Source organism: Cygnus atratus, chromosome 10 (assembly GCF_013377495.2).
Source record: "Cygnus atratus isolate AKBS03 ecotype Queensland, Australia chromosome 10, CAtr_DNAZoo_HiC_assembly, whole genome shotgun sequence".
Taxonomy (NCBI): domain Eukaryota; kingdom Metazoa; phylum Chordata; class Aves; order Anseriformes; family Anatidae; genus Cygnus; species Cygnus atratus.
The window spans coordinates 20,688,970-20,714,474 of NC_066371.1; the positions used below are offsets into that span (position 1 = coordinate 20,688,970).

The following is a 25,505-nucleotide window of genomic DNA, read 5'->3' on the forward strand; positions in this document are numbered from 1 at the left end:
TTTTGCCTATAGCAAATGCCAACCTAATATTTTTGTCTTCCTTATGTTGTCTTACATTATTTATCTTTCTATACCCGAGTTACAGACTCGTATGCAGGGAGACAGAAATAGCTGTTATTGTGGAATGTATACATGGTAGGACTTGGTTGAATTTCAGCATTTTTACAGTATGGTTCTCAGAAATGCTGATAATTCATATTATTTTAACCCTTGTGGTGCCTTCTAGCTAAAATATTGTGATGGCTCTTGGTGCACAAAGCGTTCAAGCTTCTGTGAGGCCACCTCACTCTTATCCTGTAATTGCTCCAGTTTATCAGTAATAAATTAATAGGTAAGTGGAAGGGACGATTTTGAAATACGAATTAGGAAAAATGACTGGAGAAGGGTATCCATTAGTATCACTGGGCCAGAAGAACTCATGCAAAACAACATAGATGAGGAGAAACTGCTTTGGGTGAAGATCTATAATGTTTATAAGCAGTATTTGGAGGTAAAATGCAGATGTATGGGATTGAGATGAGCAGGATCTTTGCTTCACATTAGGGAAATCCGTACCTCTCATAGTGATTCCAGGTTGCCACTTGCTGGAGGTGGACGGGATTATGTGATTTATGGATAAGCTTCTACCATTTATTAATTCACTAATGTCAGATTTATAAAAGGATATATCATGTCCTATACATAACCAACACTAAATGCCCTTTTCATGAGGAAAAGAAATCTGGCCCCTCAAATTCAGACTTTGCATGAGTTTATAAAAATCTTCCTTTTAAATTGTGAATGGACCATGTTTGTTCTTTATTTGGCTGTGTGTGCAAGTGTCAGGACGTATAACAAATAGCAAATACATAGTTTTGTGTGTAATGTCTTTGATGCATAGATGTTTGTAGTCCTTACTGAGCAATTATGGTCCATGTAATTAATGCTGTGTGTGGTAATAGTGATAAATAGCCATGAGTGCTTGAACAAATTAAAAATAATAATAATAAAAAAATCATTCTGTCTTGTATTCTTAGCTCTAATATTTGCATAACGACAGGTAACAAAACAAAGATTATACAAAGCAATGAAGTGATGAAAGTAAAAAGAAAAAATGTGTTAACTGACCTGTTTTGATAGCAGTGATTTTTACAGTTTATCCAAATCAAATATGCTATTAGTCTAGAAAGAAAAAGCCACAAAAAATATTATCCAGCTAGCTCTGAAAAGAGATTCAACATATACGTTGGTTTAAAATGTGATCTTTGGTAAAAATGAAGATGCTAATAATATTGTAAAAAAGTATTGAAGCAAATGTGAAGTTGGAATGTCAATGATACAATGTGGTGATACACTAAATTAAAATTTCTTCAACCATATTTGGATGATTTAAAGCAATAGTAGTGATGTGGAAGGAAGAATAAGTCAATATAAACTTCCACATAAAAAAGAAAAAGATGTAAGACAGTAGAATTAAATTAAGACCCTGCTAGATAGATTACAATAACTTTTTGAAGTTCGATAGTACATAATGACACTGTCTCAAACTCCCTTATCAGGTAGAACTCTGTCCTAATTAAATAAAGGCTGATGTAAAGAATAGTGAAAGTAAGTATACTACTGCGTACCTTTTAAGGATGTTTCCAGGACCCTATTCTACAGCATTTTCTGGTTTTAATGAATATAAAGAATACTATTGATCTGGGTGGGACTATTTACTTAAGCAAAGGCCCAGAGTGCTTCCATGTTTGCAGAACTGGAGTCTTTTTGTCTCGTGGAATGTGAAAACAGGAAATATCTCATGCAATTATATGATTATAACCTTGTCAGTGCAGCTATCATTAAATGTTGTGCAATTAAAACCCATAAATAAACTGCCATGAAGTACTATATCTCCATAGTCCTGATCAATACAATTTACCCTCTTACTGCGAATTGTAACTAGTAAAAGAGTTGCTAAATTACATTGTCTTTCATTTTACTTTCTCTTTGTCTTTTACAGGAAAAAGTAGAATATGCCTTCCTGATAATTTTTACAGTTGAAACATTTTTGAAGATTATAGCCTATGGATTATTATTACACCCCAATGCGTATGTTAGAAATGGATGGAATTTATTGGATTTTGTAATAGTAGTAGTAGGGTAAGTAACTTATACTTCGTTATAAAAAGGTTTTAAAATCTTCTTTACAGTAAATTATTTATAGGTTTGTTTGGCTGTGTATAAGGGCCTGAGCTTGACATTTATTCTTTTATAGTAAAACCATCAACTGATAGGAGTGAAGAATTCAAAACAAAATTGTAAAAGTTTTCAGTGCTGTATTTGGCTGTAGGCTGTATTGCACCATCACCTTTATAGTAAACATTCCCATGGAATTCTGAGTTCTGCCAAACAGTTTGACCAGATGTGTTTACCTTAGTTGTCCTGCAGAATCTTTTCCATCTGATTTTTCCTAGGTAAACTCCTGGTGTCTTTCAATATGCTAGAGGTTTATTCATTTAGGTCCATGCACTGTTAAGTCATTTATTCATTTATACCTACACTGAGGTTACATGGATTTCATTTATTCACCAAAGACCTCTGGTAGAACCCCTGTGTTCTGAAGTGAAGGATAGTGGTGAGGGGAGTCGGAGTAACTGAGTGCTTCATTGACCTTCCTGGAATACGAGGAAAATTGGATGCTTCAGTACTCTGGTGTGCTGGACATTATGCTCCAGATGTATATGAGACTTGCCTGGGGGAGAATATGCATTAAAAAGTGCCTTTTTTTTTTTTTTAACCCAGTGCCTCTTGTTGTATCGAGAAACTCTGAAGAGTTTGTTCCACTTCTCTGATAAGATGCTGCTCAGGCCTTGTTCAGGTTACAGAAAAGTGGAGAGTGGAATGTCCCACATTCACATTATGCACCAGCTTAGGATATAGGAAGCATTGGGGGTGTTCTGTGTCAACAGTTGTGCTAGTTCGCTAGAAGATCCTACCTTCAGATGTCTAGGGAATTAATCTTGAGGCATATATTGTAAATATCTAAATATGGCAGGGTAATATTGAAAAGGGGAATTTCCAGTATTGTAGGTTTACTAAAAATGTTTATTGAAATGGAGAACATTATCCATGTATAATTTTGTAGGTTCGGGCTGGCTAGCAAAGACCACCTTGGCATGCAATATGCCATTCTAACTTCATTTTAAGTTCAGACTGCATCAAGGCTTGCCTGTAATTGAAAAGGCCCAGGAGTTCAAGAGTATACTGTTCTTTTTCATGCCATTGCATTAAGGAAATAGATGTTAAGTAAAGAAATATGTGGTAAAGCACTATTAAATTTGGGGAAGTATTATGAATGTGTGAATGCCCGATTTATAACTTTTTGTTTCTGAGATAGTAAAAAAAAAAAAAAAAAAAAAAACAGTGCTGAGAAGATTGTATTTGGGCCAGTTGCTTGGCATTAAGGCAGGTTTTGGTTAAGGACTAAAATTTGTATATAAATAGATTCTTCATCAGCCTAGGTCATTCTCAACAGATTGGCCTCTGTGCCTGAAGGGGAAGCTTGGTGGGCAGGTGTGGAGACTATCACAGACAAAAACTCAATTCTCTTGCCAGGCGTCACTTGAATAGACCTCTTCTCTTTTGTCAAGTGACCATGAAGCTACAGTAACCCTGGAGCAGTCTAATTAACATGACCTCTATCTTTGGCTCTGTCCTAAATACATGATAACTGAAAAATTTTCCATTAACTCATAAAATGTTCAGTGTTGAAGGCTAAATCTAGTTAGGTCAAATACACTGAATCCAGGGAAAATAAAAGACGCAAAAAGGACTACATCTTATCAAATGCCTAAAATATCCCACTAAGATTTAAATTATAGCTCAAAACCCAAAAGTTTTGAGGTATAAATTACTATGTACACTGCCATCAGTCTACCTGGAAGACAAGATGGACCCTTCATAACATGTCAGGCACTGACAAAACAGTTTTAAGATATTTAGTTTAAACCAAACAGAGAAAAAACAAAACAAACAAACAAAAAATAGATAAACCCAAAAAACAAGTAAACATAAATAAGCAAACAAGCATGAGACCATTTATCTAACAGATACTTAAAATAAAAGCCTAGTGAGAAGTTGGTATTCATATATAACCCAAGATGGATATGGAATCACTTCTGGATGTGATTCTATTTGACTAGTTTCATCATGCAATTTCATTAGGTATTTTAATAACTTTGAAAGTGTTGCTGTTATGTCCTATGTTCAACATATAAGATGAAATGTGCTTTGTCTGCTGAAAAGTTGAAAACAGTCCAAATGCATAAATTGAAACAGTCCAAATGCATAAATCTTAACAGTACCAAAAGAAACCTCTACTGGCGAAGGGAAAGCATGCATACAGGCTTTTTCTCCAACATCAAATTTGGCACCTAAACTTTGATAAACTGTACAGGAGAATAACTGTCATTTTCAAGAGCGATAAAGGAGCTTGTTCCTTTTATACCTTAACGGCTTTAGACAATGGATATAAAATGACAGAGCAGTAGATATACCTGTGAATGTCATGATTTCTCCTGTCTTTGTCATTCTCTGAAACCAGTCAGAGTATGAATTACTTTCTGAGCAGTCTACTACTTGCCCGCATTCTTTGTGGCATAATTTCAATGGATTTAAGTGAAAGAATAAGGGCCTAGTAGAAAGCTTTCATAGTGCTTTCATTGTCCCTGTACCCCTTAAATCTTATGGATGATGTAAGGACTGACAGGCTGAAAGCAGCTTCTCTTAATTTGGGATTTGATTCAGAAGTCTGTTAAACCAGGTTGCCTTTGGAGCATGAACAGTCACTCTGCAGTCATTGAGATGGCTCATTTTCTTAGAAGTGTTCTGTTAAATTATGGGGCTGAATTAGGACCTGAAATATTAAATGTCTGGATTTCTCTAGGGGTTACAATAGATAGGCTGCTGGAATGGTGTTCACTCTAAGAGCTGTATGACACTCTTTGTATGGGTTTCATTCGGGAAGAGAATAAGCAGAGTAGAGGTGGGAATGAACCTATACAGGACAGTTGCTTACTGGAAGAGGAGAAAGTCCTCAATATTCTACTTTGGTGTTGTGGTTTGACCTGGCAGGCAGCTAACCACCCCACAGCTGTTCACTCACCCTCTTCCCCCCAGTGGGATGGGGGAGAGATTTGAGGGGGGAAAAAAAAAGTAAAAATCTTGTGGGTTGAAATAAAGACAGTTTCATAGGACGGAAAAGAAAGAGAAATAATAACAATAATAGTAATAATAATAATTTGTACAAAGCAAGTGATGCACAATGCGATTGCTCACCACCTGCTGACTGATGCCCAGCCTGTCCCTGAGAAGTGATTCCCTCCCTACCCCCGCCCCGCCCTAGTTGAATAATTCTCATCCTAAATCCAAAACTGAGCACCATACCAGCTACTGTGAGGAAAATTAACTCTATCCTAGCCGAAACCAGGACATTTGGTCAAGTTATTAAATATTACATGATTTCTAGCAACTATCCAGCATAACAGCATTGTGAACTTTTCTTGATAAAACCAAAAACCTACATGTTTCAGGAGTCCTTTTTGAATGTGGAAGAAATTTCAGGATTACAAGACTCTATTGCCTTGAAAATCCATTTAGGAGAAGTGCAGTTTTGCAAGTACTGGACTATAGACTCTCTGCAAAGTATTGTTATGGCTTGCCTGGTCCATACTTGCAGTCTAGAAAACTATGCATCTGAAATGCAGGTCCAAACTAAAATAAGCCTAAGATTACTTTGCACTTCAAACAGTTGCATTGGTTTGAATTTTTGCTGGAAGTGGGAAGGAAAAATAAAACTCTTGTCTTCCAAACTGTTCTAATGAATGACTAGCTCATTTCTGCTGTGGAGAAATACAATATAATAAATGACTCATCTGGGAATATTTTTATACTCAAAGTTATTATGAGTAAGAAACAAATCTTTTTGGTGTTATTAAATGTTAGACCCATTTTTAATATTTTTTTGTAATTGTTTTTAATATATGCAGCTTTTGCTGACTATGTTTAGAATATTGAACTGCAGTGTCACTTGGAGTTCATATATTCCACCAAAATTAAAACAGATGGTTTCTTGTGATTATCTATTTCATCTTCTAAAGAGAAGACTACTTTTCCAAACTTTACAGCTATAAAATGTTAGAACAAAGAGAAATGGCAAAGTAGCTTCATTTAATTAACGATAGCTGAGGGTGTGTACAAGCAGATTGCTAATTTATTGGAGACTGTCGTCATTATCTCAAGGGATTAGAAACTTGCACTTCATAACTCTTCCTGTCATGATTTAATGCATAAATATACCTCTCATTTTGACAGTTGAATGGCTTTTCAGAATTATTTGCAGTTCAAGTAATTTCCTAATACCTCTGATTGCATGCTAAATGGATGGTGATGACCTTACCTTTCATCTCATTTTCTAGATTATTTAGTGTAATATTGGAACAATTAACCAAAGAAACAGAAGGTGGCAGCCACTCAGGTGGCAAACCTGGTGGTTTTGATGTCAAAGCCCTAAGAGCCTTTCGTGTATTGCGACCTCTCCGGCTTGTATCAGGAGTGCCCAGTAAGCACTTTTCTGTTTAATTCCATTGGAATGAGTGTTGTAACCAATCTGATTATTTAACTTTCATGTTCCAGATACTAACGTAAATGAGATAATATTAAGTTGATTTTTGTTGTCTAGTTATATATATAAAGTGAGGTTCAAGATGAATGATACACTATTTCAGTTTGAACAAAGCATTGTGAACTCATTCAGTGTGTGATCTTACACAGTTCGATAAGCAGACTGGGAATACACTTCCCTTTTAGAAGCTTTACATAAAAATAAATTACATGTGTAAATGCAAATACACTAGGAAATATATATATATATATTATTCCAAAATCCTACACATCTGAAAATGTAGGTGGTCCTAAAACAGTTTATAAATTGGTAAGTGTATGCCAAAGCACATTACACATTTCATATTTCCTGCCCCCTCCAATGCACATAAATGCCTTCTGTTTATCTCAATATAATAGATAAATTAGGAAACTTGAAAAGTAGAACAATATTACTTAAAGAAAGCAATTGAATTTTATAACAATCCTTCCTATTTTCTTTTCATGCATTATTAATTAGTGAAGCTATTTGGGCTGAATAAGAGGTTCATGACTTACAACTCAACTCTTCCCAGTACATTCAAAAGAAGAAACCTAACGCTGTGTTTATTATTATATCATACTCCACTACATGGAAATGATTGTGATGGTATATTTTTGGCAAAAGAGCTTTACTGAAGAAAGAAGCAGTCTTATGAGATGCCAGAAAGGAAGTATTTTGAAATTAAAATGAGCCATATTTTTTTCTTATGAGTACTGTGGCAACCTCAGTAGTCTGGCATTTACTCTTTTACAAGAACAAAATTTGGCTAAATTAAGGAGAAAACACAAGAAAAATGAAATAGTTCTGAAAGTGATACAAGGAATGAATAACTAAAAAGTAAGATTGTTCAAAGTGAAAATATGTTTTCCCAGATAGCTATATGCTATCTCTCCGGACCAAAAATACATTTCTGCAACTGCCTGTGTACAGTTTCTCTGCACTTGTCACAAAGTTGTGGTTGTAGCACAGGACTTTTTAAAGGTCATATAAAATAAAGCCACATGCTGACTACATGCCTTTTCTTTCGGAAAAAAAAATGGAACAAACAAAAGAAAATCACGTAAATTATTGAACTTCAAGCATTGGCTTCAGTGATATAACCTTTATTAACAGAGGAAATAATTAGGCTTTGACACAAAACTTTAGACTCTTATGAAGTAAATTATGTTGCAGTAGCATTTTGTAGTTCTGAGCAGTAGAATTTTTTTTTAAACTGATGGTCTGCATGCCTGTATCATCAATTTCTAATAATGTATAATTATAGAAGTTTTGGTAAGGCAAGACATAGAAATCTGGCTCATATCTTGTATCTTCTTTTCTTTTAGGTTTACAAGTTGTCCTGAACTCCATTATAAAAGCCATGGTTCCCCTGCTCCATATTGCCCTTTTGGTATTGTTTGTAATCATAATCTATGCTATTATAGGATTGGAACTTTTTATTGGAAAAATGCACAAATCTTGTTTTCTTATTGATTCAGGTAAGTCATGAAACTGCTGACTAAAATAAGAGATCAGTTCTGTTCTCTTTCAAGTCTGTGGGATTTCAGTTTGAAATAGAATGGGCCAAAGCACTAAAACTGTTGTAACCCTGATTTTCAGTGATCAGTAATTTTAGGAAAAGTTCCTTAAATTTAAACAACAACAACAACAGCAACAACAACAAATAAATCACCAACAAAACAAACAAAAAAAAAACAAACCTAAAACTACCTCTACCACCAATATCCAAAACAGTTAGAGACAAGAACATGCTTTGAATAGTATTTCATGTCTGAAATGTCTAACTGAAATGTCATTATTGAAAATAGTAAGGGTGACTATCCACAAGGGACAACTTAACAGTTTTCTGAGCCTTTAATTACTAAAAGCTAGCTAGTCCCGGGGAAGAGATACCCTCCTGAGATGACAATCTGGCTTGTCCCTCCTTCAGAATTTTGGGTGGTGTGACAAGAAGTGCAGTTCTAAGAATAATAATAAAAGAAAACGGTGTTCCTCCACTTGTGTGGATTGAAATGATGGAATTAAAGTGTTTCTTAGAGAGAGTTTTAAAGGACTGACCTGGGGATGGACAGCAGATTAACCATGAGTCAGCAATGTGCACTTGTGGCCAAGAAGGCCAGTGGTATCCTGGGCTGCATTAGAAAGAGTGTTGCCAACAGGTTGAGGGAATCTCCTTCTCTGGAGATATTCAAAACCTGCTTGGATGGGATCCTGTGCAGTGTGCTCTGGGTGACACTGCTTGGCAGGGGCTTGGACCAGATGGTCTCCAGAGGTCACTTTCATCCTCAACCATTCTGTGATTCTGTGATCATCATGAGGGAGAGATGCATCTGATGGCTAAGGGTATGTTTTTTTACCTAAGCAATGAAGTGAACTATATGTAGGAATTAGTCCAGGATTAGTCCTTGGTGGTACATGTGTTAGTAGGAAGGGAAGAAAGAGTAAAGACGATGGAAAAAAAACATCAGTATGGTGAGATTCAAAAAAGATATGGTGCATTAGTACAACTGTAAATATGAACTTGCTTTATTTTTTTTCCTATTGCTAAATGGCTTGAGCTATGTTGTATGTTCAGTTTTGATTAAACTATTTTAAGAGCTCAGATGTGAGAACAACTAACAGCTCTAAAGTTCCCATTGGCTCACTTTCTCAACATTTGGTGTCTGCATTTACCATCTAACAGGACTGATATTTCTCTACATAGAATTAATTCAAAAAACTTTGAGAACTTCTGATTTTAACCTTAGCTTCTGAAATACCTATTTTTTTATTTTTTATTTTTGTCAATTTTCAGATATACTAGTTGAAGAAGATCCAGCACCTTGTGCATTCTCAGGGAATGGACGTCAGTGTGTCATGAATGGCACCGAATGTAAGGGTGGATGGGTTGGACCAAATGGAGGCATAACGAACTTCGATAATTTTGCATTTGCAATGTTGACTGTGTTTCAGTGTATAACCATGGAAGGATGGACTGATGTGTTATACTGGGTAAGTAACTTCATAAATCACTGAATTTTGCTTACCTTTAAGCAAAATTCAATGCTCAAATGAGAAATAAGCTGTTTTACAATACCACAACCAATAAATTTTGGAGAGTTTTACAGGAGAGGAGCTTAACTGCATACTTCTTGAAGTCACAGTACCTTTTTGGATTCCTCAGTCTAGGAAGACATTTTAGAAATGAATTTATTCATTGCTTGTTTGATTTTTTTCCTATTCCATTTGTATAAATGTAATATCCCATTTATGTCCTTTGGACTAACATTTTTTCGTGCAAGCCTGCAGTTTTTAAGCATGTCTTTTCTGATTAAGCTTAAGAGCTCTCTTTTTGCAGTATTTCTGCAAAGTATTTTGCAATATTAACATAAATTAGACCAAAACAAGCTCTCAGCTGTCATTGCTTACCTTGGGGACTGCAAACCATTTGTTAAACATTCAAAAACAACAAATCACAAGAATTGTGAGCCTGACATTGTCTCCATGGAAGCAGCAAAAGGTATTCAAAATCATAGCTTTGTAAAGCCCCACCTTTAAATGCTACTCTAACATTAAATATGGAACCTCTGCAATCTTAGAACATAAATAGGCAGCTGGACACAGACTAGAAAATGAGATACTCTTTTTCCGAATTTCATAGATGAGAATGGAGAAAAAAAACACAGATTTTTTAAATGAATAGGGTCAGGTAGATCAGGTAGTGTTTCTCTGCCTTAACCCTATTCCAATCAAAGGACATTATGTTCCTATGTGAATCTGTAAGCATCTACATATTTGGCATGAATGACTTGTCCAAGGTCATTCAAAAGTCTGTGACAGAACCTGCCAACCATAGGTGCTGAAAATCACTGAGAGTATTTTGTAGTTCTTGGTACTCAGCAGTAAGTCTTTGCAGCAATTAGGACCTTATGGCAACTTTAACAGTTTGAATATTGGAAATTTTCATGAAAGAAGAAAACTCTGTGCTAGTAACGATCATTATTAGAAAGCTGTTGAAAACAGACGAGCTATCTCAAGACATATCTTTTTGGAACTGTATTCTTCTGCGTTATATTGTTCACAGCAGCTAATGGTTTGGATTGCCCTAAAAGTTGGCCAAATGGGGGTTATTTACTAATAGAGAATCTTCTGTGGAGTATTGGATGCAATTAAGGATAAAGCATTACTCAGTGAATGAACACTTTGTGGTCATTTGTTGCAAATCAAGGTGAAATACACTGTTGCAAAGAATACAGCACCTGTGTGTGTTGTCTCAGATGACAATTTGTGATACAAGAATCTATAATAGAAAGATGTTTTTAAGATGTTGTCACTGTTAAAAATAATTAAGATGGTAAGATGGCATTGTTTTTGGACTGCAAGGCAAAAACGTTGACAAAGCAGAAACCTGTGCTTTCACTGTCACTTGTCAGGGATATAAAGTTGGCTATAAACCTGCAAGCATTCAGTAGTAAAGAGCCTAACAACAATGCAGAGCTACACATGGGCTAATTTATTGTTTCTCATGGTGTAGATTTATGCTCTTTGGGTTTTGCTATCCAACTCTTAATTTTCTGAGAGACTGTGTTAGTGTAGAGTTAGTATGTGCTTTATGTGATTTGTGTTCATGATGATGACAGTTATTTTTATCCCTCCTGAGAGGAAAGGGAAGGTTTGCTATGATTCTCTGGTAAAAAATAGACATTTACCATTTTTCAAAGCAAAAGTATGCTCGCATTTTGGTACTTGATAATTACTCTGTCACCATTTTTTTCAAAGAAAATTAACAATAAAAGTAATGGATTTTACTGCATTTGGACTATGATTGTTAAAAAAAAGATATAGAAAGAATTTAAGACAAGTGGCCTATTAAATTTTCCCCTGAGAATTAATGAGCTAATTGATCAGATGTATCCTAAGATTTTTTTTAAAGTCTCCATTGACAGCACAAAAACCCTATAACATGAAAATAGGATGCTGTGAAAGTTGTTATGGTCAGACAATTTCAAAATCAAAGCATAAGAAAAATTGAAATTCAAAAAAATGAAAACTGCATGTTATTTTGTTTGTTTCTCCATAATGACTTCCCAAAGCCAAAGTTATTTACAGGTACACAAATCTCAGTTTTAATTTTATTACAAATGATACTGGGATTGTCAGCAAGAGAAGCAAAGAAATGTTTGATCTACTGAAATACAAAGCCAGATATTCAGATGGCTTTGGAATCTGTCTTAACTGTTGTTTTATATAATTAAATTATAGATCTAGATTCTTTCTATCTGTATATTAATGAATTAGGCAATGTCAAGCTGAAATTATTTCTTGCAGACAGAAGAAATGACCATTTACATGTTTTACTCTTATCACTTGATTAACCTGATTTAGCTGTTATTAGCTAAAAATTCAAAAAGATTTTGTTTTAATCACAAAATGAAAACAGGATTACACTAGGTTGTGATAAAAATGTCCAAACAGTTTAAGGAAAGCACTACTGATATAGGTGTACATGTTTTAGAGGTTAGTTTTTGCTTAGAAATCTATTGATAAGAGCCAGACTGAATGAGTTTTATACAAAACATAAATGCAATAAAAATAAAACCACAAATATTAGAAACTGCACAAAATTCTGATTTCCACTTGTTCACTGTGTGAACTGTAAAATTAACTATGTAGGCTTATCTTGCTAGCAGGTGTAAGCTGAGTGGGTGAAATATGTGCAATATTTTGCATCATGTTATGTGGCATTCTGTTAGCAAAAATGACAGCTGAAAATGACAGCTTCCAGTAACACTCTCTAGCACAGCTCGTTATCACCTGGTTAACAACAGTAAACTCTGCTTAAAAATTCCCCACGCATCAATAGTGATTTTTCTCTTATGCATATTTATTATAGAATGAGGGTTTGATCCTGCTACTGCTAGCCATCCTTCCCATTGGGGTGAGTCACCTGGACATCCTGCTGCTCACCAGTTTTCCATCTGACTCCTATTATTTTTACAGTTTTTTTGGCCACTTAGTTTTCTTTAGCCTATGTGCAACCCACTGGCTGGCATATATTACCTACTTCATCCACTAAAACCATGACTCCTTAGTGCCAAATGCTAGACTGAGCTGTAAAGGTTAAGGGGTAGTGTCCTTGTTTACACCAGCCACTGCAGCATATGTGTTCCCAAATTGTGTAATGTGTTTGTGGCTGCACATCTTCTCCATTTGCTCTCCAGCTCTAGCTAAGGCTTACACTATTAGCTTTGGATTCCTGTGCAGTCCTTGTTATTGGCAAAGTGGCAGCTTCTGTCTGCACAAGGTTTTAATGCTCTGGCTCATGTTCTAAAGCTGAGAGCATAGTATTCTTTGCCCCAGTTTCAATTTATGTCAGTAAGCACTCAAGAATTACAAAATCCAAGTCTGCATTTGCATAACTGGCTCAAGACTTTTTTTGCACGTCTTTGGAGCATCCAGATTTTTAGTCTATTAATGGCAAACATATTTTGTAAATTGCTTTTTTGTTTTTAGCTCTTCCACTTGATATGTAGGAATACACATAATGAGCAGCGATACTTGCCAATACAACTCCCAGTTTTCCTGTCAATACTAAAATTGTCACTTTTAATAATGCGATCTTCATGTTTTTACCATAGTGAAGTTAGGTGAGTTACTACACTTCAATAATCTACACTGATACTACTCTAAATTGAAATAGAGCAGGGCATGGACTCTGTGAAACAAACTACTTTGTGTGGTGGGTTGCCAGCACAGGTCATTCAATCATGGAGCAACTGCGTTAGCAACTACTGAACTTTACTAAGTCAACCTTATGGACAGGATTGGAATTGCTAGCTCAAATATTAACAGCTCATCAGTGCTCTGGCACATAGCTAGCACCATTCAGACTGACCTAGAGATTTTTGGGACTGAAACCTGGATACTGCGTAAACTGAAATTGCTGAATAATGGTACATATATTTTTTTTTTTTGCGTATTAATATAAGTACTGATATTTTAACAAGGTATTCTCTCACGGTTTCATGTTTAAAATGTACAATTCACTAACTGAATATCTAAGCATTCTAAAATATATCTAAAACTTTGATCAGGTTTAAGGAAAGGGATGCCAGGGTATTTTTTTAACATGCCCTTTACTAACATGTCAACTTTTTGAAACTATATCCTTTACTAATGTTTGACAATAACACCAAATAATACTTCATAATTCCTTTGCTTTTATAACAAAAAGAAGTGTGCACTTAATTTCTGAAGGAAGAAACAGGTTTCTAAGTTTTATATTCCCTAACATGCTCCTTGAAGCATCCTGGGACATTTGAAGAAAACCAATCGTTTTTGCAATACAGTCTGTTTAGGCTGCACTGCACTTTTGCATATGTCTAGTGTTCAGATGTCTACATGGCCATTGCACTAATGTAACTGGGAATAACATATCCTGAGACAGAAAAAAATATCAATATTTCTTTAAATATATTTCCATTATGAATTACAATCAGGCAATCTTCTAATCATGCCACTTTTTATGATGTTCCTAGTGCAAGAATCTTAGAGGATAGCTTACTGAGAGGTATTATAGGAGGATATAACGTACTTGAGACCAACTGGTGTACAACCAAAGATTTTTCATGAACACAACAAAATATCTTGTAAATATATCTCACAAGAGAATCCCTTGGCTCAGGCACAAAATGTATTATTAGTCCATAAACAAAAAGTCGCAGTGTGTTTGAAGTATTATCAAAACTGTCATCAGAGTGCTGAGAAGGAATCTGTTAAAAAATAAAATTTTGGCTAACAGTCAAGTAAGCAATGATACTCTAGAGCTTTGAATTGGATAATCTAATAAACCATTGGGAAAGAACTACATAGGGTGATTGAAGTCATACTAGTTACATTACCGCTGCAGATATGGAAGGCACATTATTGCATCCAAACAATACTTGGCAGCGACAAATTTCAGCTTAGTATAAGAAGTCAAAGGATGCTTGACAGCTTTTTGTCCTTTGTATGTCAGCTGCAAATATTTGGCAGTATTAAAAACTGTGAGGAATACGCAAGAAAAATCTTAAAAAATCTTTATTTCACCCTTTTATTTGCCTTAAATGTACTAAGGATAGCTTAATGCTGTTTTCCTAGCATCGTTCAGCACCACTCAGAGGTCATCTAAGGGAGACTCTTCAGTGAAACAAGGCAGTTCATCCACAAAGACATCGATGTGCTGGCTGCACAGTGCTCCTGGCATTTGATGACTACATAGCCAGAAATTTAACACATGATATCCAGCTGGAGAGAGAATGGTAGAAATTTTGGATGACAGTATTAGTATACTGCACAAATGGCACTTAAGAGCCAAGGATGGCAGACAGGAGTTTTTGAATTTGTGTGTTAATCACTTGAATCCAATTTCCTGTCAAAATCTAGCTTAATGCTTTTTCCCCTTGCCCTGCCCTTTTAGGTAATGATTTGGACTACTTGATCATGTCATTTAGGTGTAAGAAAGCTCAGAATCAACCAATTTTAGATAGCAAAGAGATGTGGCTTAAATAACGAGTAAGTTAGAAACCTCAGAAAGAAAATGGAATGATCAAATTCAGACCTACAAACAGAGATACCAAGCCAGGGAATATGCGTATTAACAAGTTTGAATTAGCATTAAAAGGGATGATCATATAATTTTTCTCAAATGAACAGCTTATTACAACCCACCTGAGGAGGATTTTAAACTACCTCACATGGAAATATTGTTCCCATGCATTGAACCTGATTTACTTTGACAAGACATCTAGTATCTCAGTCTTAGCTGACTGCTGACCAGTACTGCAGTCAAAGCATGGAACTAATTTCTTGTCACACATCATTGCAAATACTCAAAAGAACATATTTCTTCTCCCCAGACAGTTTAAATTAAACAGAGAGAACTGGATTAGAAGTAGGCTTTACTTTAGGTAGTGCTGAGGACTCCACTGATTGAGGCTATGGTTTCCTCAAAAGAATTGCTACCAGAAGCAAAAAATCACTTTAAAACAATACTGGTTCCCAGACTGTCCCAGGATAACAGTTGAGTTGATAAATTCAGATCTACCGTGAGTATTGTTTATTTGTTCATATGTTCTCTACATTAACTAAGGTAACAGTTACACATCATTAATCCAAATAATACATGCTATTATGCTTGCTTTTTTTTTTTTTTTTTCTCCACTCAGCATACAGGAAAATATTAAATGCGTGCAATTATTTTATCACATTTTATGGACTAAATGTTGCTGGCATAGCAGATTTGAAAATAAGAAAGATATTTAGTACCTACCTCCAAAGTAGACACCACTACCCTGTGCGTTTTAATACATTGCAGCTTAAAATTGAAAAATAAATACAGTCTTCATCACATTCATTCATTCATTCAAAAAACCAAACTAAACAAAAAAAACCCATGTTTTCCATCCCTTAGGTTTAATAAAATACATCAGTAGATAGGTTTTACAAAATTATGTGAAAGTAGTCTGGGCAATATGGATAGATATGTAGAAGCAGTAATTAATTTTGTTAATCTTAAATTAATATACTGCAACCAATGAAGGAATCAAATCCTTCTGTTTTGCTATACCTGGAAAATATGGATTTTGTTAAACCTGGTAGAATCATAGTTTTATTTCCAATGATCCAATAGGAAAACTTCTCTGGATTACTAAAATGGAGAGAGGCAGTACTCTCCGTTTTGTTACGGTGATGTGAATCTGCTCTGCCACCAATGGAGTCTGCTGCCAGAGTGTTTCAACTTGGGATAGCTACCTGAAAAAGAAGTAATTTCTTAGCAAACAATCACATTTGACATCTAGGCTTTTCTCCTTCTTCCTAGTCAAAGACAGTAAGCTGATTAATGAAATACCATCAACAGTAATTAGCTAGAATAGTATTAGGTGCAGAATGAAAAAAAAAAAGACTCACATCTAAACTTATTTCTAATCAATGTTAGAAAAAATAGTTCTGAGCAATTAGCTTTGAATAATAGATGCTTCATGTGACTACCTAACCTATACACTTCAATAGCTAACAACAGATAAAATTAACAAAAGGTAGAACCTGAGATCTGTTCAGACAGATCAAAGCAAATCAATGCAAAAGAAGACATGCCTTACAAGTTGGGGTTTAACTTGAAAGGGTCTCCTATGTGTGTACTGTAGGGTAACTTTATAGAATGGTTTACATACAGAAGATGGAGGCCAAATTTAGAGGTGATAAAGTAATTATGAGGCTGTCTGGGTGTTGTAACAACTTTTTGTCTCTCCAGGAGATACATTTCTTTTTAGCCTGCCTTAATGCCTGAGCCATGGAATTCTGATTTCAAGTTGTTCTTGGGCTGAGATGCTTAACAGAGCAGTGGTCTTTGAGTTCACACCCCACCAGAGCATCACTCAGCATGTTTCTGTGTCAGTGGTGTACCAAAGCTGAGTCTGTCCAACCAGAAGAATGTCAGGGAAACCTATGCTTTAATGGCAGAACCCAGGGAAGATTGAAGATAAAACTACATGCTTTTCACAAGCCAGCCTGGAGGCTGCTATGCTTTGAGCACAGCCTGTTTTAAGTCAGCTTTAAGTTAACTCCACTTCAGCCAAGAATACACCAGGACACAACCTTTGAAGCTAGTAGGCTTTGAAAAGCTGTCTGGTGTGCTCTAAAATGAGTAGAATAAATAGTTTGTGATATGAGATTTGTGAACCTACAGTGTACGCTTCAGAGAAGGCAGGATTAGTCCCATTTCGCAAAACACTCATTTCTGAGGTATTTTTACACCCTTCAAGAGACTTAATAATTTTTAAGATGATTAGATAGGTTCTAGGTAACGATAAATAAACACACTGATTGTGTCCATTAGAATGTTGTGAAAGGAGAAAAGTAAAATTGGAAACTAAGATACTTAAGAAATTAAATGAGTTTGAAACATAATGGAAAATAATTCAAAATAGCCTCATGCTTCAGCACAATATGTTTTTAATAATATAAATGCAGAATTAGAGGTGTTACTGCACAGCTTTATCATTATCCCCCAGTTAGGGCTTAGATTAATCAATACATACAAAAAGCTTGCCACATTTTTTGGTAAATTAGTGAAAGCTTTTCAGGAAATTAAGGTCTTGGTTACATATGGGGATTTTACTTATAATTACCACAGATAGGGATAGATGAGACATTTTAATGATTTCTAATTTATATTTTAGATTGGGGTGTGCCATCTGCTGCTATGTAATGGTTTTATCTATGCTGTAAATTTGACATGCTCCTGGTATCACTTCAGAAACTTTGTCCCTGAACATCTACACTGCATTGTATGACAGCTGATTCCAACTACAGCACAACTAACAAGATAATTCACCCCCAATGGCCAGATGAGGCAGTTTCAGATTGTACCAGGTTTGTCCCATCAGATCAGGATAATTCTTCAAGACTTTGTAGGCATATGCTTACAAATATATGCATACGAATGTAGAGTAATATATATATATAATATTTTTTCCTCTACCAATTTGACTTGCACAGAGTAACTTGTCTCCAGATCTGATAGTATCAAGATGGTTCCTTTTACAGGGACTTCAGAGCAGTTAGTTCCTGTGTCACCATGAAAGGGATAGGAAGAGCTTCAGAGTTTAGTTCAAATATTATTTTCAAAGCTGTTCAAACATACAACATAAGAACTCTAATGTAGTGTCTGTATGAAAGGATGAAAATGTCAGGATGTAGCCAAAAAAAGCATCTCTGGTAAAAAAAAAAAAAAGCATTTTTAAACAGTTATCTAACTGAATAGTAATGCATCTACCATTACAGTGAAATGTAATTAAGTGATAAGAAAAACACTCACTTTGTCCTTCATATCATCCTTCATCTTGTCTGTCCTCTGGATGATGTGATGGGCAAACTAATTAGAGCTGAAATCGAAACATTATGTCTAGATCTAGAAAATGGTACAAAGAAGGGCAGGAAGAATGGCACTTGGCAAGTGTCTTTGTGATAGGTGTTACGGATGCTAAAAGCTTAATGGCTTCAAAAAGAGATGGGACAAGTCCATTGAGAGCCACTAGGTTTGACGCCTGCTCTAGATTGCTGCATCCCTGAACCACAGAGAGTGGGGGTCTTGCAAGACTTTTTACTGAGGATTTGAGATCTGATAGCTCCTGGATTTCCTGGTGCCCTTTTAGCAATATTTAGGGGCTATTATGTTTCTTAGTTGCAACTTCCAATAGGTCTGGAATTTGTGTCTTTTAACTCATATATCTGGACTTTGTGTGAGAATTTAGTATCAATGCTTTCAATTGAAAAAAAAATCATTTCTGAGGATGGAGATTTTTTTGTGCTTATGTATTACCAAAGCTCTGTCTCCATCATTAGTCAGAGGACAAATTGACTCTTCTAATCTTTCTTTAATTGAAAGTTATAGAAAATGCCACTCGACATGCATGACATGAACAGTAAAGTTTTCCAAATGGAAAGGACTTCTTTACATGCTTTCATCTCTGGTATTAATGCAATCAGAAATATTACTTCATGAATAGAAATTACAGCACGTTACTTAAAGAGAGTTTAATTGTCTCTAGATTTAAATGGTAAAATTGTGTAGATGCAGTTTCATGCTGTTGATTTTAGGAATTAGTACCAACCTGTTCTAGTGGAATATGGGTTCCTGACTAAGGAATGCTTTTGGATTAGTTCAGCATCTGCCCAAACCAAAGCATTTCTTCTGGTGCTGGTTAACTGCAGTTTCCAGGTTTCATATCACAGGGCATTAGTCCTAGATAGATTAGCCTGAAATATTGGGTTTAAAATCAAACTGCATAAATGAGAAGGATTTCTTTTCATACATTGCTGTAAAGAGAATGAAGGAAATGCAAATCACAGCTGTGTGTGCTAATAGAGCCTTTGTGACAGACCATGGAACTTTCAGCTTTGCATCTGGGTTACTAAGCTAGCACAATGCCTGGCTTCTTGGATGCATCCTCCTGAGCAAAAAGTGTATCAGTTTGGGTTGCAGTGATTCCCAGAGCACTTCTTTTCCTCAGATCTTTTGTTTTTCTTAAAGTGAAATTGCAGTTTCAGGTTTTTCAAAATGATTTATAGCAGGAAAACATTGACATCAACACCAGATGAATTTATGCCCTTTGTCTGAACTCTGGTGACTTGCAAAATACTGTTTGCAAACGGTATAGTTAAGTTGGATGCAAAACACATTTGTGAGTATTTGAAGTTCAGACAAAATGTTGGCTCTTACACACTATTGTTAGAAACCCTCTTTGCCTGATCTGTATCATATGAATCATTTCTATGAAGGAAACTCAATTCTGAAGTAATAAAATAATTACTAAGTATGCAATTTAAAAAATAATAATAACTGAGTACATTTTATTCCTAAACTTTAAGGCCAGATGCTTACAATTCAAAGAAGGTGCAAAGGGCAACACACACTGGAACAAAGAAGAAATTCAGTATCAGCAGTAGAGCATTTTTGTAAATACTTAGCTCTCTTTTGCTGCTAAGACTTCTCAAAGGAGGGGACTTGCACTGAGGAAACAGGCATGGATGATAAACTATCAATCCCCTTAGCTTAGGTGCCTACCATGCTAAGTATTGCTAAAAGTACTGCACAGAAAAGTATTGCACAGGAGATTGAGTTGAAGTAGGTCAGTGTAATGGCAGCATTATGAAAGACTTTATTTCCCACATGAATAAGCTGTAGCAGAACTGGACCATGGAAACTTGAAATCTTTTAAAATTGAAGTCAAAAATCCCAGCCTTTCAGAATGGCTGTAACTCTTCTCCATTTCAATTTCTCTAAAATACTGTTTTATTGAATTTAAAAGGAAAAAAATCCAAATCAAATATATAATTTGCATTCTTAAGTCATTTTTTACATATACTATCAAGTAAGTGATTGTATATTACTATTTTGGTAACTGTGGAAGTTCCAGTTAGTTAGTATAAAATGGTATTATTGCAGTTCACCAGTGAAGAAAAGTGCCTATGGGCCTTAACCTGCAAAGACTTAATGCTTGTGCTTACATCTCGCTATCCATTGGAGTGCCTTGCAGAAACTTAGACTATGACAAATTTTTAAAAGATAGAGAAAAAAAAAAAATGAAGTACAGCTTGAAAACCTTTTGTTCCCATGCTTAATATGGGATTGTGTCCATTCCAACAGAGATGTTAATGACATGATTTAAAATGGACTGTCTATAGAGCTTGAAGCCTAATCGTAAGTTTCAGATGCGACAGACAGTCATACGACAGCATTCACAAAGAGAAAAAAGGTTTCCCCCAAAATCGTTATACATTGCCATATCTAGTCCTGAATGCTCATGGATTTTTTTTTTTGTCTGATGAATTTTTATGGCTAAAAAGCATCTCAAAAAGAATGTAATACAAACCTGTCAGTATAAACAAAAAAGTCAGAATAATTCTTCTCCCATAAGAGAAATTTCCAAGAAGTTCCAAGTCAGAATTGCTTTTTTATAACTTAATGAAACGTCTTTTTGCACCTGAATGATACACACAATAACCATTTCCCTGTGTTTTAAAGTATCTTTTATTTTCTGAACAGTTCTTTTTAGTTTTCCCTGGATGTTTTTCTTGAATCCATCTCATAGGATTGCTAAAAATAACAATGGAAAAGGTCTTTGTAGAAAAATTTGTGTGTTCCTATAAGTAGTGTGTCTGAAGTTCAGTAACTTCAACCTTACTGTTTCTGGAATATTTCCATGTTTTTGCTATGTTTTAAAATTTGATTTCAGGTTTTCATTTTCATAAAAGTATTCATGTTTTTTCAAGTATCTGATTGCATCCAGCTGTGGTATTTCAGGGAAAAAGTATTGAAATTCACTTTTGCAGAAAAAAATAATATTGCTTGTCCTGCTGAGGTACATGTTACTATTTACTTTCTCAAAGGATCATTCATATAGCTAGGATATATATGAACTAATAATCCCAGTATTTCAATGCACTTTGTAAACATCATTTAACTTAGTGAGATCTGAAATTTACTATTTTAGGTGTTAAAGAACAGAAATGTTATAGTGCTCTATTTGTATGTTTGATAGTATTTTTGATCTGAAGGCTAGGTTCACTCAGTACTTTCTCCTAGAATATGTATTAGGACTGCAAATTGATGTGGCCAGTGCCTTTTTTCTTACATTATTCTTCTTTGATAATTGCTGCAGGAATGCATAGAATGCTGTCTCATCTGAATGATTAAATTCTGTTTCTCTGACTCTTCATTGCTATTACTATAGTGATCTACTCTATAAGATCATCTTATTTCTTGCAGATGAATGATGCTATGGGATTTGAATTGCCATGGGTGTATTTTGTCAGTCTCGTCATCTTTGGGTCATTTTTCGTACTAAATCTTGTTCTTGGTGTATTGAGCGGGTAAGCATACACCTTTTTCATCATGAAGGCAGAGTCCTGAATTCAGTTGCCATGAACACACAGGTTATTTTATACAGGTGAGACTTCAGTTGCAATGACATTTTTTTAAATTAAATTTCTATGTTTTCCTCTTCTAATTTAGAACAGAAGGAGTTTTCTGTAGCTTTCATAAAAAATACCAAATAAAAAATCAGAATTCAGACGTACCAGTATATATTCATGTCCATATTTGTGGCAAAAGTATAAGAAGAACTAAAAGTTCTCCCGCACTTATTTAAATATGTTATTTTAATTCAGCTTCTGAGGCATCACATTTGCAATATAATTTGGGTAAGTAAATAAATTAAACAAAAGTTTCTTGCTTTTAAGAACTGAATAAGCCCAAAACTTTCAGTGTTAACACCTACGTGATCTGGCAGCTGCAAAAAGGACTCTGCTGTTTAATGAATGATTGAATCATAACTTATTTCCTTGCATTTTACAGGTAAATGATGCAATAGGATGTGAATGGCCATGGATCTATTTTGTTAGTCTTATCATCCTTGGCTCATTTTTCGTACTTAACCTGGTTCTTGGTGTACTTAGTGGGTAAGCAGCTGAGTTAACATTGTGTATGCTACTGCTACTTGTAAGATGGCCTCTGCATTTACTCAAGCTTCTCAGCAATGGCTTTTTTGCATGCACTTGAGATTCTTATGTCATCCTACCAGTGTTTGCTCTTTTGACTGAAGTGTGTGATCCTAGTGCCTGTATCTGTCTGACATCACATTCACCATGCTTGCCAAAAATATTCTTTAGATGAGGCACCGATCTTCTCATTCTCTAATATTTCAGCAGGGAGAAACATTTTTCACACAGAGATGGGTGGCACTTGTACAAATGTTTTCCCCTGTAATTATAGACAAGTGTCTCTCTGGAAAATAATTTTTTTTTTTTTAGTTCAAATAGTTCCAAGTGTCTCTCTTGAAAATCTTTTTTTTTTTTTTAAATTCAAATAGCTATAAAGTAATTGGAGTGTTCTTTGCATTTACCAGTCATGTAGCAAATTTTATTTTAATGGGGTACTTGAAGATCTGTCTGATAGAAAGAGTATGACTAGTTTACTATGACACAAAATGTTTAATGCTTCTTGTATTGTTGAGGTGTGTACTGCTGTGACATCCCACAGCAGCAATCTGATATTTTTATCAATAATCAAATATAAATTTAATATGGTTGTCAGTGGGAGGTTGTCACAGCACTTTGTTGCTCTGTATACTCCAGACTCCAGCTAAGAACTAAAGTGTCCTCAGTTTTAGATGTGTAATGTGGTTTAAAACTGTAATTTATGGCAACAGTTTGCAAAGTTTTCTTCTTACAAAGCCCCTGTTCTGAGGTTATATCTCTACTTCCTTTGCCATTTCCTGGCTTCCAACATACTTGAGCTTGGGAAAATCCAGTTCATGGTAAAGATATTTTTTCATAAAGAAAGAAAAGGTCCTTCTGGCATCTGAATCCAAATACAATTATAACACACATTATTTTTTATGTTAGCTACGAGTTACACAACAAATGATATTGTTCTGGCAGCCTTGGGCTAGCTGTGCCATCTTTGTTACCCAGCAGAAAAACGTGTCTTGCATTGAACACAGCCTTATAGTTGATGGTGTCATCAGACTGCTGAGTGTGTGCGCAGCCATGTTACAGCTTTGCTGTGCTGTACATTAGGTTTGAAAGGAATTATAGAATGCTATATATAGAATGTTCATGGAAATCAGGGAATCAGAAACAATTTCCAATTGATAATGTGATAATTATGTTACTAGGGCATTTTTGTTTTAATGGTTTTACAATGTGTTTTTAAAAATCGTTTATCTGTGATAGATTACTGTTGCACACAGGAAACTGTGGAAAGCATGGTTTTTACCTTACTTTCAGAATCAATTTACAAAGCAGATGTTTAAAAGTGAAGAGGTAATGTGCTAAAAACACATTGCTGATTTTTTGATTTAATTTCTTCCTTCCAAGTCCCACCCTGTAATGGCTAACTTATGCTGTCATGTAGGCTTTGTTTTTTTCAGGGACAAATATGTAAACTGTTGCAAAACTAAGGGCCTAGCTTTTGCATCACAGCCATGCTGGTCAAATAAGAAAGAAAAGAACAGACAGAAGACTGAGAGTAGTTGCTGTATGATTTATTTCTCCGTTTGATACTGTTACCTAACTTTGCTGTGTGACCAGACTTCCCACTAAAGCCATTAGTGGATTAGGTTTCCATGGTTCCTTTCACTGTCCCTTAAGAAGGTCATAAGCAGAAATTAATTTTCTTCCTGTTGTGTGAAGGTGTGCTATGGGAACAGTTAATTATTATTTCCCTTTTCCCTTGCTTGACTCAAATGAATTGCTGTTGGTTTCAGTTTTTTTTTAACTTTTATAAAAATGAGTAGGGGAGAAAGTAATGCCAGATTTGGTGTGTTGATACACCTGTTCATTTCTTCCACTGAAGCCAAGGAAATTCAGAGATCTACACAGCTAAGCTTTTTATTTGATTTAGTACATTTAAAATATTTTATAAGGCTTGCAACATTATGATATGTTAGCCTTTTTTTTTTTTAACTGCATGATTTGTATATTTAAATAAGGTAGTTTTTCAAAGCTAGTAAAAATTTGTTGGGTAAGTCAGATAAATCATTGTATTTTTTATTGTACCCCTCTGTAATTCTCTTATATTTGTGACTCAGATATCTTTAATATCTACTTTGTTGGCATCAGTGTTGGTACTCTTTCAGCAACTTTTCCTTTATTCTGTTGTAATGAGACAGCTTTGTTGAGGAAATTTTGCTGGAATATGAAGTTGTTCTATAGCCACTGTAACAATATAGAGGAAAAGGTATCCCCTTGTCCTTGGGTTCCATTCTGCAGACAAAAACTCACCACTGATTTCTTGATCCTTAGAGCTCTAACGCTCTTTAGAATCCTTACACACTTGCCTTTGATTTCCAGTGAACTTAACTGGCAGTGGTAAGTGTCACATGAGCTCACCTGAAATTTATAAATTCATTCATTCCTAAACTTATTTTCTGCCGGGGTGTCACTAACTGCAGCATCACTTAAGAATTCAGAGTGCTTGATGGATTGCCTGTATCAATGTTTGCTCCAAACATGTGGAAGAGACATCCTAGCACTCCAGGAAATGATATAAATAGATGGAGATTTGTGATGTATGAATATCACCAATATTGACATTGAGAAGGGGAGGAGAAAGGAGAGGATATCTATTATACCAAACTGATACAAAAGTGAAGAAAATGTCCAGGCATACTTGTTTGAAACTCTGATAAAAGCTAGTATGTAGCACTGTTACACTGATTTACTTTGATCGATGAATTCCTTTATACTTACATAGTAAATATTTTCCATGTACTTTCTATTTAGACATGCCTGTTTAAATCTTAGGGGCACTCTGTAC

General features: G+C 35.2%; 1 protein-coding gene across 1 annotated transcript in view; it reads left to right on the forward strand.

The window, feature by feature from the left end:
• Positions 1-25,505, forward strand: part of CACNA1D (calcium voltage-gated channel subunit alpha1 D) — a 184,012-nt gene that overhangs the window by 63,323 nt on the left and 95,184 nt on the right. Inside the window, exons 4-8 of the mRNA XM_035558258.1 lie at positions 1,982-2,121; positions 6,438-6,580; positions 7,990-8,142; positions 9,459-9,655; positions 22,542-22,645. Of these exons, the coding sequence (XP_035414151.1) occupies positions 1,982-2,121; positions 6,438-6,580; positions 7,990-8,142; positions 9,459-9,655; positions 22,542-22,645 (737 nt within the window). The remainder of the gene's footprint in view (positions 1-1,981; positions 2,122-6,437; positions 6,581-7,989; positions 8,143-9,458; positions 9,656-22,541; positions 22,646-25,505) is intronic.